Source organism: Scardinius erythrophthalmus (genome assembly GCF_964197995.2).
Source record: "Scardinius erythrophthalmus genome assembly, chromosome: 6".
In the NCBI taxonomy this organism is placed as follows: Eukaryota; Metazoa; Chordata; class Actinopteri; order Cypriniformes; family Leuciscidae; genus Scardinius; species Scardinius erythrophthalmus.
In genome coordinates this window covers 13,077,738-13,099,574 of record NC_138226.1, presented here as the reverse complement: position 1 = coordinate 13,099,574, position 21,837 = coordinate 13,077,738, and the positions used below count along the sequence as shown (strand labels likewise).

Genomic DNA, 21,837 nt, shown 5'->3' with positions numbered 1-21,837 from the left:
GCATAGAATTTTAATAAAAGAAATCTTCTGTTCACAGAAAATGTGTTGCCTCCTCAGTAGAATGAACTCCTCAGAATGAACTTCATTCACTTTTGGAACATAATACCCAAAGTATTACCCAAATTAGTTACCCTGCCTTCTATAATTAATAGGGTCAATGAACTTTATTTTCTGGGCAATAACAGTAGGAAAGCCAAGAGAAAAAACGAATAAGGCACAGAAAGGGAATTTAAAGCCCTCTAGCACCATCTTATGGAATTTACAGAACAATGCCTTGGACAACTTGTTTCTCTTGTCCGGTCTGGGTTTTTCCCACCTAAAATCGCTGCACACAAACAAGTCAATTTGCATGTGCAGATCCAGGTGAAAATTAGCCAATCACCAACCCATACAATTCTAGGTCAACACGCTCAGATGACTGCTTCTACATGAACTCAGCCACGCCCAGCAGCGTTGCAATCTGTGTGTGGGATGTAGCCTATAGTAGGCGAGTCTTAACTGAAACAAACTCCAGAGTGATTCATGCATTTGACTTAACTCACCGTGATCGGATGCGTGCGTGTCTTCTGCAGAGGAAATATAACCCAAAGGTCAGCACGATACTGTTTTTCTTTTCTTTTTCTTTAACTATCTTATTTTTAATATGTTTGATACACAATATGTTAGGCTATAACAAAAGGTTAGATTTAATATTTTTGATATATAAAATAGTTTTTGAATAATTTCATGCAGTTAAAAGTTTTAGTGGTCCACAACTTATGTGTTAAGAGACTCAGATCATCGAGTCCCTTAAGTGCGTTTCACGAGCACATTGTTTGGGGGAGCTTTATTCACACAGGACATTCCAGAGTCAATGTCAGATGACTGCATTTTTAGGAAAAGCTGTTTGGCTCTTTTTCTCTTGTGACCTGTGGGAAATTGGCTGCCTAATAAATTTCACCAATACATTGATTAATACATCGTTTTTTTTTTAAACAAAAGACACTGTGTCTCATCAGGACAAAGATGTTTATAATCCTGTGTTAGTATACTACCACCACTGCACATTCAGCCTTGTTTGTAGTTTGTTGGAGAATTTGGGAATTTCCAGCAGCAAATAGCCTGCTTCAAAACCTGCCTCTCTCTCCTCCAGGACAACCATGATGATCTTGGCATTGCTGACACTTCTGCTGATCACGAGTGAGTCTTTACTGAATCCTTCTGGACCCTTAAATATTGCTCTATTAAAAAAACATACTTTTTTATTGATGATCTCTTGTCACATACAGATATGCATATATTATTTGCATTAAAAAAAGTTAAAATGTAAAATTACATGTATCAAAGAAATGTAAAACAGTTTCTGATGTTCCTATAGAGAATCCTATCTTCTTTTTTTTTTGGTGTTTATTTGGTGTTCCAAATTTTGTTTGATGAGAATGTTACTATTCTTGTAGATGGTTCTGCAGTGGAAACTAATGCGACTGGCATCGTTGGACAGAACGTCATTTTACCATGTGGCTGTTCTAATGTAACTAAACTGGTATGGCAGAAAGGTGATACAGTAGTGAATGGTTATCCACAAGAAAAGGAATCTATAGACCAGGCTTACATTGACAGGACTGAAGTCTTCCTGGAAAAGGAGAAAACAAACTGCTCCCTTATGATCCTGAACATCTCTTCAGCGGATGCAGGAGTTTACACCTGTCATGCCCTATTCAGAGTCTCTGACAAAATCTGGTCAAGGAACTCATCAGATGTTAATCTAACAGGTGAGTTATCTAAAACTGAATTTATTTATCCTATAGCAAATCGGTAGCAAAAACTTGAAAGGAAACAAGCCTCTTCCTCTTTTAAAATTTCATTGTGCTTCTCTTTTCAAAGTCTGCTAAGCTTTAGTCTATTATGTTTGGTTAGATGATAACGTGTGAGAGACTCACAGGTCGGAAAAAGCGGCTAAAAAGCAGAACTTTCACGACAACCAAAGGAAGTTGTGTTGCCACTGCAGCAGAACTGAAAGTCATAGCCCCCACAGAGTTGCCTATCACAATATAAAAAACATCCTCCTGACGTCATCTGCTGTGCAGCCAGCAGTAATAAAATAGCTTATCTGTTGAATGGTATCAGAATAAGACTACAGAGCAAAAAAACTGTACTTGTATTGTGAAAGTGTATAAATAAGGCTATAGGCTCAGAGCTGGTGTTACAAATGCTGAGATTCCTCTACAACAGCAGTTCAAATGTTATGTTAATATAATTAAATTATAAATATAATCATTTAAGACTAAATAAAATATTTAAGACTTATTCGGAAGTTTGCTGAGACCCCGGCCTCCTGGTTGAGAACCACTGCCTTAGAACCTCTACCTGTGTGGATATTTTATATATAACAAGTTGGGCTTGTAATCTGTAATGTGTGATATTGATGGCAATCATTTCTCATATATTGCCATTGTCTTTAACCAGTGTCTGAAAAGGAAGACAGTGGACAACAAACCTTCTCTGGAGAGAAAGCTGACAACACTGTCTCTACTAGTGTTCCCATTCTGGTAGTGGTAATACTCGCTGTTGCGCTGGTGCTTCTAGCCCTACTGGTCAAAAGACGACAACGGACAAACACGGTAAACAGTTTTTGTCTGTATATTATGTTTCGTTGATTTTTTTGTGATTAGTCATTAAATGACATAAAACGTCATAGCAAATATACACTTTCTAAATGATTTCATTTATTATATAAAAAAACGAAGGGGTCGTTCAGACCAGATGCCTGTAAACACACTCTACTATACAAATGTCTTTTACGATGTTAAACGTGTTACGATGCATCTGTTTATTCAGCATCTCGAAACCTGAGTGTCACATTTTGAGACACCATATTAAGTTAAAAACACTTTTAAAAATGTGCAACAGGACACCTGACGCACATTTTTGTTCCATTCCGGTTATCTTAGAACGTGACCTTGAATGACAGCTTTTGAGGTTTGACTTGACAAAGGGGCCGTATTCCTTGAATTACGAGTAAAATCTACACCAGTAGCTCACTATTTTCAGAGCGGTGCTTCAGGTCATGTGGTTGACATGTTTAGCAATGGTACCTGAAACATTTCCAAAAACCTGACTGTGAATTCTTTTTTTCTTTTTTGCTATAGGACACTGAATTACCCTCACAGCAGCCTATGATCAAAAGTGTGTGATCTTGCTCGAAAGTATAACGGACTAACTTCTATGTTGTAATACAAGGTCCCTACAACAGCACAGACAATACAAGGCCTTAGCCCTAAACACGTGTTTGTTTGTGGGCATTGCAGAGTGGTGCGTTCTGCGTCCAGACAATCGTTGCAATGTGCAGTCTTCAGTTGTAGCACTGTTATACCACTGAATTGTGAATACACTGTGAATATATCCTGTAAACAGTACAGTTTGTAAGATTCTCCTTGTAGGAACTGTTTGTTCATTCTTTCAAGAACAGATGTAAGAGGTGGAGGACGTGCAGTATATATTTTGCCCATTCCTCTCTGATTTGAGTCATTGGTGGTCTCATACTTAAAAAAGGCTTTTCTAATCACTATTTTTTTATAGTTCATATGTGTATTGCAATGATTTATTAAGCACACACCATGTAAGCTTCTTTACATTTACTCTTGAATGGATTGTCTTCCTCAGCCTGTGCTGATTTTCATTTATGTGGAAGAAATATTGCACTCCCTATGGGATATGTTTTTTTTTTTTTTTTTACTCTACTAAATGTCATTTACTTTTAAATGAATTCTGCTTCAAACCTGCCGAGGCAATAAACCTTTTACAAATACGCTTTTATGTATCTCTCTTCTGTTACTAAAGTTTTAGTACTTTTAGAATAATACCATACAGAATGAATTAAGCTTGGCATTTAGCACATTTTGCTGACACAGGATTTTAGTCAAAAATTCCATCTAGAGGTTCAAGCTCTCGGCTGTTGCGTTATGTTGAGGTTATATCCTGTCCAGATTTCTAACCGCAGCAGGAACAAAATAACAAACTTTTGTTCCTTGTCTCAAATTTTTTTAATTCTTTCCACTGGTTTGCTTTCAGTTTCTATATGACTGTGCAAGTGTAATGGACAAATGACCATGTCTTGAAAGAAGAAGTCAGAATGCACACACTGCAATGAACAGATTAATCACTCATAGTACTATATGAACTTTAGTGAGAACCTTTAGCGCATAAGCATATCAAAACATTCCGCTGTCATAAAATATGACCATTCAAAGCTATTTTTTATTACTCACATGTCTGAAGCCGTACAACCTGCTGGTTACTGGTGTGTTTATGTGTAAACCATCGTGAGAGTTAATAATTATACAAATCTGCTCTAGTTCAGACATCAATGGGCTCTTCCTGGTTGTAATGAGGTCAAGAATGTACCCGGTTTTCTCTAGTGGACCGTATCTTTACTGTTGACTGTTCCTTCTGGAATGTTTTTGCCAAAACAAGATGATGTGTTTTCAGATTATTCAAATTTGTCCAGTAAGGTCACAATCAGAAACCTAACCCATATATTCGAGTAATAGCTGTTCTTATCATGCTGGGTGTGTTTGATTTGAAAGAACGTGCATATTTTGGATTAAAAGCTTCTAATAGAGGAAGGTGCTGCAGGTGTGCCAAACATTCATAGCTCAGGGTATGTTTCCAACCTCAAGATATCTTTCAATAAAAGATCATATTTTCTCAGCGTTGACAGTGAAATTAAAGTTATAGTTCACCCTAATTATTTCCTTATTTACTCACTCACGTCGTTTCAAACCATGATTTTCTTGCCTCGGTTGACTTCAAAAAGATGGCCAAATTGTGGGTGAACTTTACTTTTAATGTAGATTCAATGGTGGCACACCAAGAAGTTCAGGCATTTGATCTTTATGTTATTTTTAGGGATGATAAACTAAAACGAGGGCATGCTATGTGGAAACATAAGATACAAAGTTCTAAGATACAAACATCATAAAAAAAAAAGTCATTCTGTCTTTTGCCCTCTTTTAAGCCATAAAAAGGTTTTTGACCTTTTAAATCATGTTGATGAAAAGATAGTTAATATTTGACAATATAGTAAAGCTGAGTTGGTATACACTATAAATTCTTAACATTAAATCTCTGCCTGGGAAAATGGAAGCAGTAATTTCTGGAAGTCTTTATTATTATTATTTTTTTACTTTGTCAAGCTATTTAAAAACCTGTAAAACATTGTGTTAACTTTTTAGAACACAATGGATGAAAGAAAGTTTCGTAACAAAAATGAAAGCGAACAAATTCTTGATTGAATTGAAGTTAAGTCAGTCCTTAAAAGAAAGAAAAACACTCTCTCTCCTCTGTGATTGTTTTGCCTTGGAAAGTCCCATGCTGATGTCAGCGGAGTAGGACATTGTCATGTGATGATGCAATTTTTACACTACAGTGAAATCACGTTTTTTAAAATATGTTTTTAAATATATAATATATATATTTATATAATACAACCATATGTTTTATATATGACCAAATCATGTAAATACCTAATTACGTTTTCACATATAAATCTACTTTTTCTGCTCCCTGTTTACTGATATGCTGTTGCCAGTTTTTGTCTTCAAGCTGCTTTTTCATTCTTAGAGAGCTTTTCTAATTATTTAGTGAAAATACTTGGCAGTTTTGCAACCTCCAGGCCCAAAAATGTACAAACACGGGCATGATAATCCTCATGATGTGAGGTGCACAATGAGAAGTTTATAATGTATCGTCTTTCACAAGATTGCATAATAGCCTACTCACGTCTCCAGGAAGTAAAGAAAGGAACTGGATAGGAAAGTTTGTGATAGGTATACTTTTGTGTGGGAGAGATTGAGATCCTGGAAGTTTCTGTAAAACAAGCTGTGTAACATTTTATAACAACTCGAAAACAAAGCGTACTGGCACCAAGGTATAATTGTTGTGCACGTTAAAGTGTAAATGTTACATTTACATTTATTCATTTGGCTGACACTTTCATTTAAAGTGACTTGCAAGATGCCTGAACATGGTGAAAAAATAAGAAGGAAGTAAGATAGATGCCACTGTTTCTTAGAACTAACTCCTTTAATGTTTTTCAACTGAATAGGCAACACAAAATGGAACCAATAAGTTCCATTTTATGTTAACAAGAACTCTGTCGGTTGAGCAATCTGAGGAAAAAAAAGGGAGCCTAGAGTATCCTTTTGTTTTTACAGTGTAAAGCCTTCCAAAAACAAGATTAGGCTATATAGCACACCCTAAAAAAGTCAGATTTTCAGAACACTGCAGCATATTCATAGACTTAACCAAGCAACGGATAAGTTCTGATTTAATTCAAGTTTATTCAAGTGGGCTATTAGTATAGAAGTACACTTTTTATGTACTTCTCAGAAATATACTTAAATTCACACTTAAAGGGATAGTCCACTTTAACATGAAAATTCTGTCATCATATACTCACTGTTCGGGCCAGCAGTCCAATCCCTTGCAAAAGTTAGTTACTCGTGCCGTAGAACGTTGTATCAGGGTATAAAAAACTCCACAGGACTCCAATGTCAAAGGATAACAAAAATGACCGTTTATTCAGGTCCCACAGTGAAATCTTCTTACAGGAGTAATAAAATAAATATTTCTTAAACCAAAACTAATGCTGTCTGATATTTCTAAGACAATGTAACGTCCATAGGCTACGGTAAGAAAACTATATCGCTCAGGTCCTATTTCACAGCTGGCTCCGAGCGTCCAAAGTCAGTTATGACGCTTCAACGGTATCGCGGGAAACCCAGCACAATTCTCTTAAAGGGGCGGTAGCCCTAAATTCAACATAAACCCTGAGCTAAACAGAAAATGTTTTTCATTGTTTCCAAATCACAAAAACAGCATTTATAATTCAAAATATATCAATGATCGTTTTCTGTAAACCTCCTTAACATTACTAAGAAACATAACTGAGAAATAATAATCTTTTAATAAAGTTATGTTCGACTACTATTAGCAATAAGCTATTAATGTAGTAATATAACCCTTATAAATCAAATATAAGGTTATTCCATATCCCAAATAGTATGTACAGTGTTTTGGCTCCTATATTCCGGCCCCTAATTTTTCTTATTTCAGAAACAATTACCTTACAAAACAACAAGGAGCCAACAAACTTAAACTAATAACTAATAACTGTCGAGTGTCTCTGTAGCTGTCTTCAGCACCGCCTCATGCAGCTTCTTGGAGAAGACAGACCTTGGTAATGGGTCTATCTAATGTGGTTGTCTTCGTCTTAATGCGGACCCGGCGCACGAGCCCGTGCGCGTCTGGAACCACCTCGATGATCTTACCTAGGACCCAGGAGTTGCGGGGCGCAGAATCATCGACGATCAAGACGATGTCCCCCTCAGCGAAGTTCCGGGAAGCACGAGTCCACTTCTGCCTTTCCTGTAACTGTGGGAGGTATTCTCTTGTCCATCGCTTCCAGAATATGTCGGCTATATACTGGACCTGTTTCCACCTCCTGCGGGCGTAGACATCCTCCTTCATAAAGAGGCCTGGTGGCAGAGAAGGCTTTGATTGAAGAAGCAAGAGGTGATTGGGGGTAAGAGCTTCCAGGTCTGATGGGTCATTAGAGGATTTGGTTATTGGTCGACTGTTGATGATGGCTTCTGCCTCACACAAGACGGTGTACAGGCCTTCCTCATCCAGAGTCTGAAGCCTTACAATGCTACTGAGGATCTTCCTGACCGACCGAATCATCCGTTCCCAGACGCCGCCATGGTGGGAACCAGTCGGGGGGTTGAATATCCACTGGATGCCCCTCTGACGCAGACTGCTTTCAATCTTGGAGACATTCCATTCCTCCATAGCTCTCCTTAGCTCCTTCTCCGCCCCCACAAAATTAGTCCCATTATCTGAACGGAGGGTTTTCACTTGGCCTCGTCTTGCTAGAAATCGACGAAGAGCGTCAATGAATGAGTCCGTGTCCAACGATGATGCCACCTCCAGATGGACAGCACGGATAGCCAGGCAGGTGAAGATAACGCCCCACCTCTTTACTAAGCTTCTGCCCCGTTTGACTTCGAACGGACCGAAGTAGTCAACTCCAGTGTAGGTGAAAGGGGGTTCATCTGGAAGTACCCTGTCCTGGGGCAAATCCGCCATCTGCTGTTGTCCAGCTGCACCATGCGAGCGTCGACATGTCACACACCTTGATAGGACTCTTCTTATAGCTGAGTGAGCACCAGGAACCCAATACCTCAGTCGCAACTTGGACAGTACATGATTGCGACCACTGTGACCCACGCACTCATGTATATCTCTGAGTATAAGCTCCGTCACATGGAAGTCCTTAGGTAGGATGGCAGGGTGTTTCACCTCTTCAGGCATCGCTGATCTGCTGAGTCTTCCTCCTACTCTAAGGATTCCCTCCTGTAGTTTGGGTTTGAGCTTGTAGATGTGACTGCTCATCTTAACGTCTTCACCTTTCCGAAGTACAGAGATCTCCTTAGAGTACTTTCGCCGCTGACAGAAACGAATGATCTCAAGCTCCGCTTCCTTGAGGTTCTCCACAGTGAGGTTGGTCTTTGGAAGACTCTCCTTGAAGATCTTCATCTTTTTCTGGACCTCAGACTGTGGAAGTAACGCATTCATCTCCTCCCTCTTACGACACAGAGTCAGCAGCGTGCTTCTCAGCTTCAGCATCCAGCTGACTGCCTTCTTCAGACGATTCCAGGAGGAGTAATACTCAAGGAACCGCTGCACTGTGTCCAACTGCTCCTCGACTGCAGTAGTGTTAACCACGGCTTTCCTTACCTCTGGGTCCTCCGTGGTTAGATCCCCATGGTTGTCTGGGTTCTGTGGCCATTCCTCCTCTGGCTTTGTGAGAAAGTCCGGCCCCTTTATCCATGACTCATTGCGCAGGAAGGATCTCACGTCGAGTCCTCTTGACGCAATGTCAGCAGGATTCTTGGCTGTATTTACATATCGCCACTGTCTTACTTCTGACAGCTTCAAAATCATTTCCACTCGATTAGCGACGAAGGTGCGAAATCGGCTGGTTCTATTTCCGATGTACTTGAGCACCGTGGTGCTGTCTGACCAGAACACCGATTCGTACAAGTGGAGTTCCATTTCTGACCTCAGGGCTTTGTCCATGCGCGCTGCCATGGTAGCTGCCGCTAGTTCCATGCGTGGGATGGTGAGGGGCTTGAGGGGTGCCACCCTGGCCTTTGCCATGACGAAGGCAACGTGAAGCTTGTTTTCTTCGTTCTCCTGCAGCAAGTAGCTCACCGTTCCGTAGCCTTCTTGGCTAGCATCTGCAAAGTGATGCAGCTGATTGAATATTACCTTGCCAAAGTCCCTGGGCTTGAAGCATCTAGACACTCCAAAATCCTTCAGCAAGTGAAGATCCTCCAACCAGCTGTTCCATTCTTTAGCGAGGTGCTCTGGAATGTCATCGTCCCATCCCAGCTTGAGTCGGCAGAGCTCCTGGAGGATTAGCTTTGCTGTCAAGACCACCGGTGCTAGAATACCCAGCGGGTCGTAGATAGAGCCAACTACGGAGAGAATGCCTCTTCTTGTGGGTGGCCTCTCTTGGATGATGATCCTAAATTTGAAGTTGTCGCTCTCAATACACCATCGGACCCCCAATGCTCGTTCGACAGGTAGCATATCCAAGTCAAGATTGAGGTCTCTTAGTTCTTCCGCTCTCTCCTCCACAGGGATTGCAGACAGCACGGCTCTGCTGTTACTCACCCACTTTGTAAGGCGGAATCCTCCTGAATGAAGGATGGCCCTCAAGTCGCTGTACATAGATACTGCTTCCTCTTCTGAGCAGACAGACTTGAGGCAGTCGTCAACATAGAAGTTGCGTAGTACTGTGTCAACACTTGCAGCATTGTACTGACCTCTGCTGTCGTGTGCACACTTCTGTAGGGCAAACGAGGCACAACTCGGAGATGAGGTGGCACCGAATATGTGCACTCTCATTCGATACTCTGCGATGTCTTGTCTGATGTCACCAGAGGGCCACCAGAGAAACCGCAGAAGGTCAGCATCTTCAGCCGGAACCCGTACCTGGTGGAACATGGCTTCCACATCTGCCATTACAGCCACAACCTCCTGCCGAAACCTTGTGATGACACCAAGCAGAGTACTCGTCAGATCCGGCCCCTGTAGAAGCTGATCATTCAATGTGGTGCCTTGGAAGGATGCCCCACAATCGAACACCACTCGGATCTTCAGCTTTTTAGCATGATATACGCCATGATGTGGCAAGTACCACACCTTTCCATCACTACGGCTGATCTCTTCATTGGGAACCTTGACAGCGTAATCCTTCACGATCCAGTCTTCCACAAACGCAGAGTATTCAGCATGGAACTGAGGATTCTTTGTGAACTTCTTCTTTAAGTTGAGAGCTCGCTGTTCAGCTACTTTCCTGTTGTTCGGCATCTTGAAAGCTGTGTTCCTCAGTGGTAAACCGATGCTGTAGTGACCCTCTATAAGTTTTGCTGACTGCGAGACCATTTCCAGAAACTGGATGTCTTCCCTTGACATCTCTACACGGTCGTTTTGACACTCTGGAAAGTCGATCTTGAACTGTTGATGGTTCCACAGCTCATCTAGCGTAGCCACTGATATGCGATTGGAAGTGACCTGTATGAGTCCACTGGTCGTGTCATGGCTGTTAACTCCACGGAGAGGACCATTGACAATCCAGCCCAGTCGTGTTTTTACCGCGTATGGCCCATCTTCCACGCTGGGTATCACCTGCCACGGCTCCATGGCCTTGGGTACGTCAGTCCCGATGAGAAGATCTACCTCTGCCTGAATCTTTGGGATCTTCACTTGACTGAGATGAGGCCACTTGTCTACTTCCTCCTGCAGAGGGATGTTCTGTTCACGTGCCGGAATCACCCTCTGAGAATAGATGTTGGGCAACGCCAGGAAGCTGCTGCCATCCATGCCGCTGACTTCCAGACCAGAAACCACTTGGCTGCTCACCAGCCGCTCGCCTCCCATGGTCTTCAGCAGAATACTTGTTTTCCTCCCTGTGACATTAAGTGAGGCCATTAACTTCTCTGTGCAGAAGGTGACATTGCTGCCTGGGTCGAGAAACGCATAAGTAGTCACAATATTATTACCTTTCTTGGCCTTGACATGTACTGGAACGATCGCCAGAACACTATTAACATTGCCGGCCCCAGTAGCTTTGCAGGTCCTCATCTCTGCATTGATGCATCCACTTACTACTGAACTGGATTCTCCATCTGCTCGTTCCACCTTGTGCTTTGTGTTTTTGGACGTGTCAGTCAATGGCTCCTTCTGCCTTGCTTCATCAGTAGCATCCTTATTCTTCTTATGGAGAACTGTCGGGTGAGTAAGCTGGCACACCTGGCAGGCCATCTTCTCACCGCAGGCCTTGCTCATGTGTCCTTGTTTCAGGCAACTGAAGCATAGTCCTTTACTCTTAAGAAAGTCGATCTTCTCCTTGTGAAGAGACCTTTTCATCCTTTTGCAGTGTTCCAAGGTGTGCTGTTCTCCTTGGCAGAAGAGACAAGGGGTCGAGAAAGCACACAGTGATTCTCCCTTGGGCCTTAAATTAGTCTCTGCCGGATTCTTGACTGCTGTGGCTGCAGTAGTGAAGCTTCTCTGAGCACCACTCGTTCTGGCTGATTTCTCTGGCTTGTGAGCCTTTACATGGCTCTTGTTTCCATCCTTAATGTCGCCGAAGAGTGGGTGGAGGGCTTCTTCCGCTTGCTGAATCACAAAGCCGACAAGGTCCCTGAATTTAGCGCTGCGTTGCTCCTTCTCTAGGAGAGCACATGCTTTGCTTCTCCACCTCTCCCTCTGCTTGTATGGAAGCTTGGCAGCAATAGCTCGCATATTGGACACACTGTCAAGCTCTTGCATGTACTCTACATCCGACATTGCGTTGAGGCATCCTGTGAGGTAAAGACCAAAGGAGTGAAGTGCTTCTCCGTCATCTGACTTGATTGTCGGCCAGGCCAGTGCTTTGTCGATGTACGCCATTGAAATCTTATATCCATTACCAAAGTGCTCCTTTAATAGCCTCTTGGCTTCACGATAGCCAGCTTGATGTTCCATGTGAAAACAACTTCGTATAAGCTCTCTCGGCTGCCCGTCCGTGTACTGCTCCATGTAGTACAGCCGGTCCCTGTCACTATCCGTCTTATCCTCTACTCCATGTTCAAAGGCCCTGATGAATAGCCTGTATTCCATAGGGTCCCCCTTGAATATTGGAATCTTCTGAGGTGGCAGGGTAGTGAGGTTCTGTTGTTTCATTAGGAAGTCAATAATGGATAATGGCGAAGATTCTTGTAGCAAAGTCTCCTGTTCCGTCCTCACATCCCTAGTAGGGGCTCCATGGCTACCTCTGCGAGCAGGTTCTATTCTGACTTCTGCTTGGGGAGTAGTCGTAGCTTGCCTAGGAGCTTGTGGTACCGTGTGCTTTGCCTTCTCTATGTAAGAGTTCATACCATCTTGCTGGCTAACTCTAGACCAGGCTCTGATACCTTCAAACTCCTCTAGTACTCTGCACTTAGCATCGGAGGCGGCAAGCGCGATCTGCATTTGCAACTCCTCTCTCTCAGCTTTTATCTTAGCTTCCTGTTCATCAAGTAGTTGTTTTTGTTTTAGAGTGAAAGCTCGAGCTTGTAGCTCAGCTCTCTCTAATTCAGCCTTCAGACGGGCCGCTGATGCAGAGGATGCTTTGGAATATATTGAGGATGGTGCTTTAGAACCTTTCCTTGACTTTTTCGAAGCAATAGACACTGATGCACTATCTTCAGGAGAAATCTCCTCATTCGTCTTTTTAGCCTCGGCTATGCGCTGATGCACATCTTTTATCCATTTCTCAGCCTTAGTAGCAAAGTTATGAAACATATCGGCCTTCGGCTTAAACCATCCTTCCTGATCTGCATTCTTTTCTGATGTTTCATCCAGTAACACTTTGACTGATGTATTTAGTTCACAAAACTCTCCAAACAGTTTATTGAACTCTACTGTTAACATTTTCTCTACAGCTGGCAGGTTACTGTCGTCACCTTCATCCATTGACTCAGATATCTGCTTCATTTTGCTGGTTAGCTGACCTAGCTTGTTTTTCCTTTTATTAATGGCATGACGGACTTTTTCTTCATAAGCCTTGGCTGTGACTTTAACCTGTCTAGCTTCAGTAGGTTCAGGTTGTGGGGTTGAATAGTCTGCTTGGCTCATCTTGATGAATTTAAGTTACAGTGAGAACCAAAAAATCAATTTGCCTATTTGCCTGGTGAAGACATTTCTCTATCACTCTCACAAGAGGCTGTCAGTGCTATAAATTGTAGCTAAAGTTGCACCAACTTAGCTAATTAGCAACAAGCATGTTAAATTTTGAGTCTCCACTCAACAGAAAAAGCACAAATAGCATCCACATTCTCTTTTCTTCAGTACTCACTGCCCACCAATCTGCTTCTTTTCCTTCCTTGCAGAGCTCCAGCAGTTCGTGATTCTTGAATCCTTTTTCCTCCTAGAGCACAGTTTTCTTACTATGTTCGGGCCAGCAGTCCAATCCCTTGCAAAAGTTAGTTACTCGTGCCGTAGAACGTTGTATCAGGGTATAAAAAACTCCACAGGACTCCAATGTCAAAGGATAACAAAAATGACCGTTTATTCAGGTCCCACAGTGAAATCTTCTTACAGGAGTAATAAAATAAATATTTCTTAAACCAAAACTAATGCTGTCTGATATTTCTAAGACAATGTAACGTCCATAGGCTACGGTAAGAAAACTATATCGCTCAGGTCCTATTTCACAGCTGGCTCCGAGCGTCCAAAGTCAGTTATGACGCTTCAACGGTATCGCGGGAAACCCAGCACAATTCTCTTAAAGGGGCGGTAGCCCTAAATTCAACATAAACCCTGAGCTAAACAGAAAATGTTTTTCATTGTTTCCAAATCACAAAAACAGCATTTATAATTCAAAATATATCAATGATCGTTTTCTGTAAACCTCCTTAACATTACTAAGAAACATAACTGAGAAATAATAATCTTTTAATAAAGTTATGTTCGACTACTATTAGCAATAAGCTATTAATGTAGTAATATAACCCTTATAAATCAAATATAAGGTTATTCCATATCCCAAATAGTATGTACAGTGTTTTGGCTCCTATACTCACCCTCATGTTGTTTCAAACCTGTATGAATTTCTTTCTTCTGCTGAACAGAAAGGAAGATATTTAGAAGAATTTTCATATAGTTTTACATACTGTCATATAAACTTGAGCATTTTGACACCCAATCACCCAATACAATCCAATGAAGTCCACTGGTATACATAGGAATTTACAACAAAACTACTTAACTCTTTTCCCACTGTTTACAGAATTTTCTGTTATTTATGACACAACTCTTCCCCAAATTTCGCCAATCCATGTTTTCACTGTTATACGGTAGGGGCGCTATGACCCATCTTTAATAAGAGTACAGAATCTCTAGATCAAAACACAGGTGAAGAAGAAGCAGAAACTAGCAATTGAAGCATTGCTTGTGCACATGTAAAATAACACAATCATCCGACATTAAACAACATATAAATCAAAACTACTAAACATTACTGAATGAAATGTCAAACCCATGAAGAGGAAACGACTGTGAAGCTTTGGGGGTGTTGATGGACTCGATCTACTCCATCTTTGATTATAGTTCTGAATCAGATCTGGACGGAGTCTTTGATATAGGCCTTCTTTGACAAAAAAAAAAAAAAAAAAAACTCTGCCTAAACACTAAAAAGTGGGCAAATTTAGCCCCAAGTATTGAAACAGTACACTTTCAAGTATATGTATACTTACTACATAAAGTATGCCTATACTTAAAATATACTTGAACTTTACTTAAGTATAGGCTACTTAATAAAATTAACTTGAAGTAGGCCTATACTTATTTTTGGGAAGGTTATTCAACAGAGATACTTCATACTGTACTGTACATATCATCTCTACAGTTAATCTAAAACATTGTAAGTATAGCATTCATTGTTGTGTGAGATGTTCTTCCTCCTCTTTCTCAGTCCGCCTCTAAGGGTCTCTCTAAGACCTTGAAATCCTCAGCCTGAACCCACCACTCAAAGGAGAGTGGGAAATCAAGCCACCATATGTTTGGATGAAAGAAAAAAAAAGATTGTGTGTATATATATATACTGTAGTAAAAAATGAATGTACCAAAATGTAGCCTATTTGAAATACATTTTATGCTAAGTATACTACAAATACATTTACATACTTATGTACTTAAATACCCTGCAGTTGTACTTTTGATATACTAAGCTGATATACTTATATATATACTTAAGTCTGCTAAATTGGAACTACTAATTTAGTATATGTATTTTAAATACATTTTGGTATAGTTGTTTTCACTATATATATTTCCGATTAAAGTGTTTTGACTCACTGTCACACAGGCCCGGTTCTACGGGGGTGCTTGAGGGTGCTAAGCACCCTCAAATAAAAGTGAAAGCACCCTCAGATGAAAAATTATTAATAGCACACATAAACGAGATTTTGCCGAAAATAAAACACAGACGGATTTCACACTCTTGCCTATAATAGGATAGCCTACACAAAATAAATAAATTAATAAAATTAAACAAATATATATATTAAATAAATTATTTCGTTATGCTTTCATGTTTAATGCATTGTAGTAGTTGTCCTTTCGTGATCGCGATACGCAAAAGGTGAAGCTGTCTCTTTAATTGCCCACTTTGCTTGCGTGCGTGCTTCCCGCTCAGAAATTTTGTTAGCTGACTTTCTGAGACGGGGCTTTAGGTAACGTAAAAATAAGTGTCGATCCATTTTTAATCATCATGGACATAAGAAAATGGCTCAAGCAAGCCGTTTGAAGGAAGGTTACAGTACTGAATATATTTGGATTAGCTTCTCCTCCGAATCACAACCTGTAAGTATTATTAATAATAATTGTAGCATGCTCAATAAGTATTTTGTGTAACGTTATGTGTGTTGTGTAACGTTAAGCTAGCGCAGCTTCTTGGTCTTTTGCTGTCAATTGTTTTGAACTGCTTGTCGTTGTTATTGGAGTTGTCATAAAGAATATAGCAGCAATACCTTGGTGTAATAACGTTACTGCAGAAGTGCTTTATCAATATGTTTATGCATAACGCAAACAATGAATGACTGATTGGGTGTTGATGTGTTGTCATGGTTGTCATATTGTACAGACCCGGCAGTCAGCGCTAGTGCATTATGGGTAATTGTTTGTTGGGAGTTGATTTATGCGTTATTACAGCAATATGGTTGGGGTTTGTGTTAGTAAAGTTACGTGTGTTTATGTTCAAGTTAGATTGGATGTTCTTGGTACATTTTCTGCCTGGTTATGTAAAAATGTGTCTCTCGCCGTCATGGAGAGAGACGTGTGTAAGGCAGTGACTTCAATGAGTGTTCAATTGTCGTTGAAGTTGGTTACAACAAAGGTATTACCACAGTGTAGGTAGACTAAGTGTTAATGTTTTGCAAAGTGAAGATTGCTGCTTGTTTGCATGCTATTCTATAATTTACTGCCAGATCGTATATTGTTTAATTTAACAGCAATTACAGCAGTATTGTTGTATACAACATCCCCAATTTTGAGTTACTATGTTTTAGACTGATGACTGAGCTATTTCCTACGATTATGTAAGCAGCACCCTCACTATATTCAGAAGCACCCTCAGTGATTTGGTTCTAGAACCGGGCCTGCTGTCACAAGAACACAAGAAGAACATGCAAAATGCAAAAGATCATACTTGAAGTTATTTAAAAATAAATCTAAAAAATCAAGGTTCATCAAAGGTATTCTGTACTTTTTTAAATCTTATCTTCACAGCTATTCATCTGTAACCCATTGTGCAATCTCCCTTTTAAATTTAACTGCCTCATGCATCATTTTTTGACAAGCTGCGGTGCAGTATGATTTCTGAATATGAGTCACGTTCCCTCAACGGACACCTGTGAAATACAGGGCTGTTTGTTCATTTGAGCTCCAATCAAATCACTTTAATTCCAATGACGTCATCATTTTTATATTTAATTTTTCTCTGAAATAGTTTCTCAAGCAATTACCTTGTAAAATAAAGGTATAATAAAATGAATGATTTTACTGACTATAGAACTGCATTAACATTCACAAAACATTTTTTTATGTTGGTATCAGTGTCAATCTCTTAAGCAGTTACTGTTTTGGTCTATTTGCCTAAATAGACTAGCCAAATTATAATAGATAATTTTACCTCAACTGATATGAATAGCAATTGTTATGACTTAAGTCAGCAATGCCAAACCTTTGTAACATTATTTTAAAACAGTAGTCAAAACAACAGCAGCATATACTTGCTCACATGTTTTTTGGATATGTTTCATTATTGAGGGAGTTTTGATGTGGCTAGTGTCATTTTAATAAGGCGATTATCTGTAACAATGCACAGTCATGCACCTCAAGCCATCAGATTTATTTCCAAAGAATAGCGAAGCCAAAGCCAAAGTCAACAAACAATGTTCCCCTGCAACTGACTTCTATTTTATGCTTCAACCGCTAGACAGCCATAAATTACATTGTGCAGCTTTAAAAGCTGAACATTAAAACGCATGAAAAGCAGTGCTTCTCACATTTGAAGCCAATTCAATTAACCTATACGCAGAACTGTCGAATGGATGTTTAAACATGGCGTCCTGTGGCACAGCTGGCATTGGCTTGCCCTCGTGTCATACTTAACTCACCAGGGGCTGTATTGTGTCTGCTGAGGGGCACCGCTGCCAGCTGCCCATGCCATGTTTGCCACGTTACTCGAGTGTGTAAGGGAGTAACAGTTTAGGACCCAAGGACCAGATGTTTGAAAGAAGACCTGGAGTCAGAATTATAATAAATTGAAGAAAAGTTTTACTGAAGATAGTTTGCAGTTTCCTCAACAGAAGTCAGCTTCAAGACTCTCACAGGAGTTCGTAGGCCGCCCCGCTTACAGTTACAAAGATCACAGCAGTTATACCCAAGGTCTCAGCTATGTCCTTTCTTCAGGTTAAATGATTCTCATTGGCTAAGAAATAGATAAACATAGTAATTTTCACACATATACAGATAGATGGAAGCTTATCTCCATCGATTAGGCAGCTGACACTCGGACCCTGAAGTTAGGCACGTCGTGACCTTCCAGGTCGCCAATAATGCCACAGGTTTCTTAACCTGTAACCAAGAAGACTAACACACACACCGACACCTTTCCAACAGCTTTTCCAAGGTTGAATTTGGCCAGGCTCTAACTATAAACAGGAGAGTCGTCTCAAAATATCAAGAAAATGCGTTATTTCTCTCAAGGAGAACAACACTTTAGTCTAACTGGAAAGTAAGGCTTTAAAAAAGAAATGGTCCCTTAAACTATTGGCTTCAATGACCCCTATATGTTTTAACACGTTGAAGACCTTTCTCAAACACAAAACAAGTCCCTATTTCATTTCTGGAAGCCGCAAACACTGTTACTGCATTCAGATATCAAATATAGACATTAAAGAATGCAGTTAGTAATCACGCTGGTAAATTCTATAACAAAGTAAAATCTCCAGAGAAGTCATTCAACTCATTTGATATTTAGAAGGAAAAATATTGATTAATACCTTGATTATAATCACTCATTACATATACATTGAAGCAGCAGTGGATTCCAATCCACCCCCTTCAAGTGCTTAACAAACAACGCAAGAATCAAGAATGGCCCTGGCTCTGTACAGTACTGTGCATTATCTGTTTTCAGTCTCAGAGACAATTGCTTTCTCATCCTGATGGGAATTATGCTGATGTAAACCAGTTGAGTCAATGTGGAGTAGCTACACAATGTTTCATCTGTCACCATTCACATTCATCTGTCAGTTTGCTTTTAATAAATGCTTGTGGTAATTGCAAAAGTTTTGCAAGTTGATGAAATCTTCTACAAGATCAAAGGTATAAACCTGATATGTCACAATTGTGGTTTCATGCCATCTGACTAAATAATTATAGGCATCTCTTTGAAAGACAAATACTTGACCTTGTCAAATCTGTAAACTAATCCTGCCAAAATGTGTAAATATCCTGGGTATAGAAAGCTGACATGCCTGTAATCCTTTAAAGTGCCCCATCAATTTTTTTTCATAATATACATTGTACATAATTTTTCAATGATTCTCAAACGACTCGATGGATGAATCAGTCTCTCTAAATCCCTCCTTTCCGCGAGCTACTCTGCTCTGATTGGTCAGATGGCACAGTCTGTTGTGATTGGTCTACCGCTTACAGCACCTGTCTGAAACAAAAACGTCTATTACCATAATAACTTCAGCTCTGTCCAGAGGCTGCCTACAGTCCAGCGATTGTACCAATATAAACTATAGACAGTAACGATGACGTTAATTTAACCATATCAATCCTAGTGCGAGACTCGATAGTTCGAAGATGAAACATTGGAAGAACTAGTTTTCTTTGGTATGCTGTTTGGTAAGTGTTGGAGATGAAACTAAATAGAGGATGACTCTCAAAAAAATAATAATTTTCAGACCACATTTCATCTTAACATCCACAAATTCTAGTTTGTATTAATTGTAAGTTATTTTGTATTTAAAACTGCTTTAATGCTCATTCTCCCTTCCAATTGTGTATGGCAGTAAAAAATATTGTTCTCAATTACAGTGATATGGAAAAAACTGCAATCTATTATTTTAATTGTAGATACAATATTACCTTGTTTATTGTGGTTTAAATGCACAACCACTAATACAGTAAGAAACCAATGGGAATCACCTTTAAGAAAACGAGAACAGTCACAAAAACGTCTTAATGGTTAAAAAAAGGATTTGGATTGAAATGTGATCTGGACATGTTTTTGAAGAGTTTTGTGTAATTAACCCCTCCAGATTACCATATGCCCCCATGGAAACTTTGTATGTGTTTTGGCCGTTCATTTACAACACAACAGCGTTTTGGGGTCCTGAAAATACAAGCTTTTGAAAAGGGGTTTCAAAATGCAAGGTTTTAAAACCGATGCCTTTACCGTCTCCATGTAAACAACAAAAACGTGAATTTGTGAAAACGGTGACGTCACGCACATGCGTATTACATGTTCACGCATGTGTTTTACACGTTTATTGACAAAGTGACATCGCCAACTACTGGCCTGGCATGCATAATGCTGCCTTTTTAGTCATTTTAGCAGATCCGTGTGAACGGGGATCGTTTTGACATCGTTGTCGTGTAAGCATACCCTTATTCATATTTTTGGGCCCTCATAGATCTATTACAGTTGCACTTAAGATTTTGATCAGAAGTTACACTTCAGAAAGTTTGCCCCATTTTTTATCAGTATAGTGTCATCTAACTTCTGTAAGTGTGCTGATTCTGGTGATATATTCTTTAAGTACTTTTAAGATTACATTGTAATAAAATTGGATGGTTACATTACTTTTGCAAAGTTAATTTTATGATTTCACCCTCTCTTTTTTCTTTCCCCCTTGTAATATAACCATGGATTATGGGATCTCTTGTTGGTTACACGTCAACATACCAGAGACAAAAACAGCAACAATGAAAAAAGCAAAGTAGGTGCATTTTTGGTTATCGGTTCTAGTTATTTGAATTTTCAAATGCTTATAAATGCATGGTGCATGCAAATATTTGTTGTCAGGCAAGATCTGATGGCCAGTGTTTAATTTTTCCTCATAAGTGGTCACTGCATCAGCCTGGTACATTGTAAACACAACTTCGTTTCCAGGCGGACCGGTTTACCCCAGACAACTAGTGTGTTGGTATGGTAAGTAAAAGCCAGCCAATCAGATTGGGAACTGCCAATTTTTGAACAATCCCTGCCAGTTTTGTGTGCATTAAACAGTCATTTAACGGCCTGTGGGCAGTCTGTGGCTTGCCATCTGAAGCATGAGACTGGATAAAACATAAAATTGGACAAAATGCAATCTTGGCTGGGATTCACATTAAATTTGTTTCATATTTTATTAGGTTAGGCCTCCGCTATTTCATCCCTAAGACATAAAAGTCTTGGTTTGATACAAACTCAATTGAAAATGTGGAGAAATAATGATTTTTCTCATTAAACAAACAAATAAAACTTAATTGAAAGTGAATTCACAGCTCACTCTAGTAGGTTTTATTTGAATACAAAAGACTATGCGCGAGGGTAAGACATCTCATTTTGTTAAACCGTCTCATTTTGTCTACATCTGGATAGATATATTCTGTTCCTCATTTCTTGCTCTGGAAGTTATTTGCATGAAAATGCAAGAGCCTGGTTTTATAGATGTGAATGAAGTCTTCAATTACGCACATTAAAAGAACATCATGTTACCATTCCACACCCTTTCAGTGTGTCCTATCATGTTTTGATTACATCACCCAGTTCTGCAAGATTTATTTGAGCAATTTCTTTAGATTAGTTTCATGAAAAACTACAATTATTACTCTAATATTAATTGGCTGAAGGATGAATGTGCAGCACCTATATGGCTGGTTCATTTCAAGCCCACAAGTGCACAAAATGCCACATATCAGAAAAATACCTCCACTGTGACCTCAGGATGCTCTGTCTGAACAGATACTCTTTCATTGACAAAGGGCCTCTCTCACTCTTTTGTTAAGACATCAAAAAGTAATTTGAAAGAGCTGTTGCTTATGGCTATCTTGTTTTATACATGCAGACTTTAACTCATTAACGTTTTAAACTTTAATTTTTAAAATGTTTTTATTTTATTTTTTTTTATATATATTTTAATTATTTATTTATTACACTAGTTTGGCCTTGGGATAACCTTATGTAACTATCATATCATTTTACTC

The 21,837-nt window shown here is 39.7% G+C and overlaps 1 protein-coding gene across 1 annotated transcript; it reads left to right on the top strand.

Moving 5' to 3' along the window:
* The first annotated feature begins 327 nt into the window (after positions 1 to 327).
* LOC308692985 (uncharacterized protein) lies at positions 328 to 3,787 on the top strand. Its single transcript, XM_081369665.1, has 5 exons — positions 328 to 590; positions 1,133 to 1,179; positions 1,437 to 1,751; positions 2,446 to 2,600; positions 3,129 to 3,787. Exons 2-5 carry the CDS (start codon positions 1,140 to 1,142, stop codon positions 3,171 to 3,173), a joined length of 555 nt encoding a protein of 184 aa, XP_081225791.1. The 5' UTR covers positions 328 to 590; positions 1,133 to 1,139; the 3' UTR covers positions 3,174 to 3,787.
* The last annotated feature ends 18,050 nt before the right edge of the window (positions 3,788 to 21,837 follow it).

What these genes read in the sequence shown, in the direction of transcription:
- LOC308692985 (XM_081369665.1), top strand. Translation starts at nt 1,140, where the DNA reads ATGATGATCTTGGCATTGCTGACACTTCTGCTGATCACGA. An exon ending in GACACTTCTGCTGATCACGA is followed by an intron (nt 1,180 to 1,436) that starts GTGAGTCTTTAC and finishes CTATTCTTGTAG; the next exon opens with ATGGTTCTGCAGTGGAAACT. An exon ending in GACGACAACGGACAAACACG is followed by an intron (nt 2,601 to 3,128) that starts GTAAACAGTTTT and finishes TTTTTGCTATAG; the next exon opens with GACACTGAATTACCCTCACA.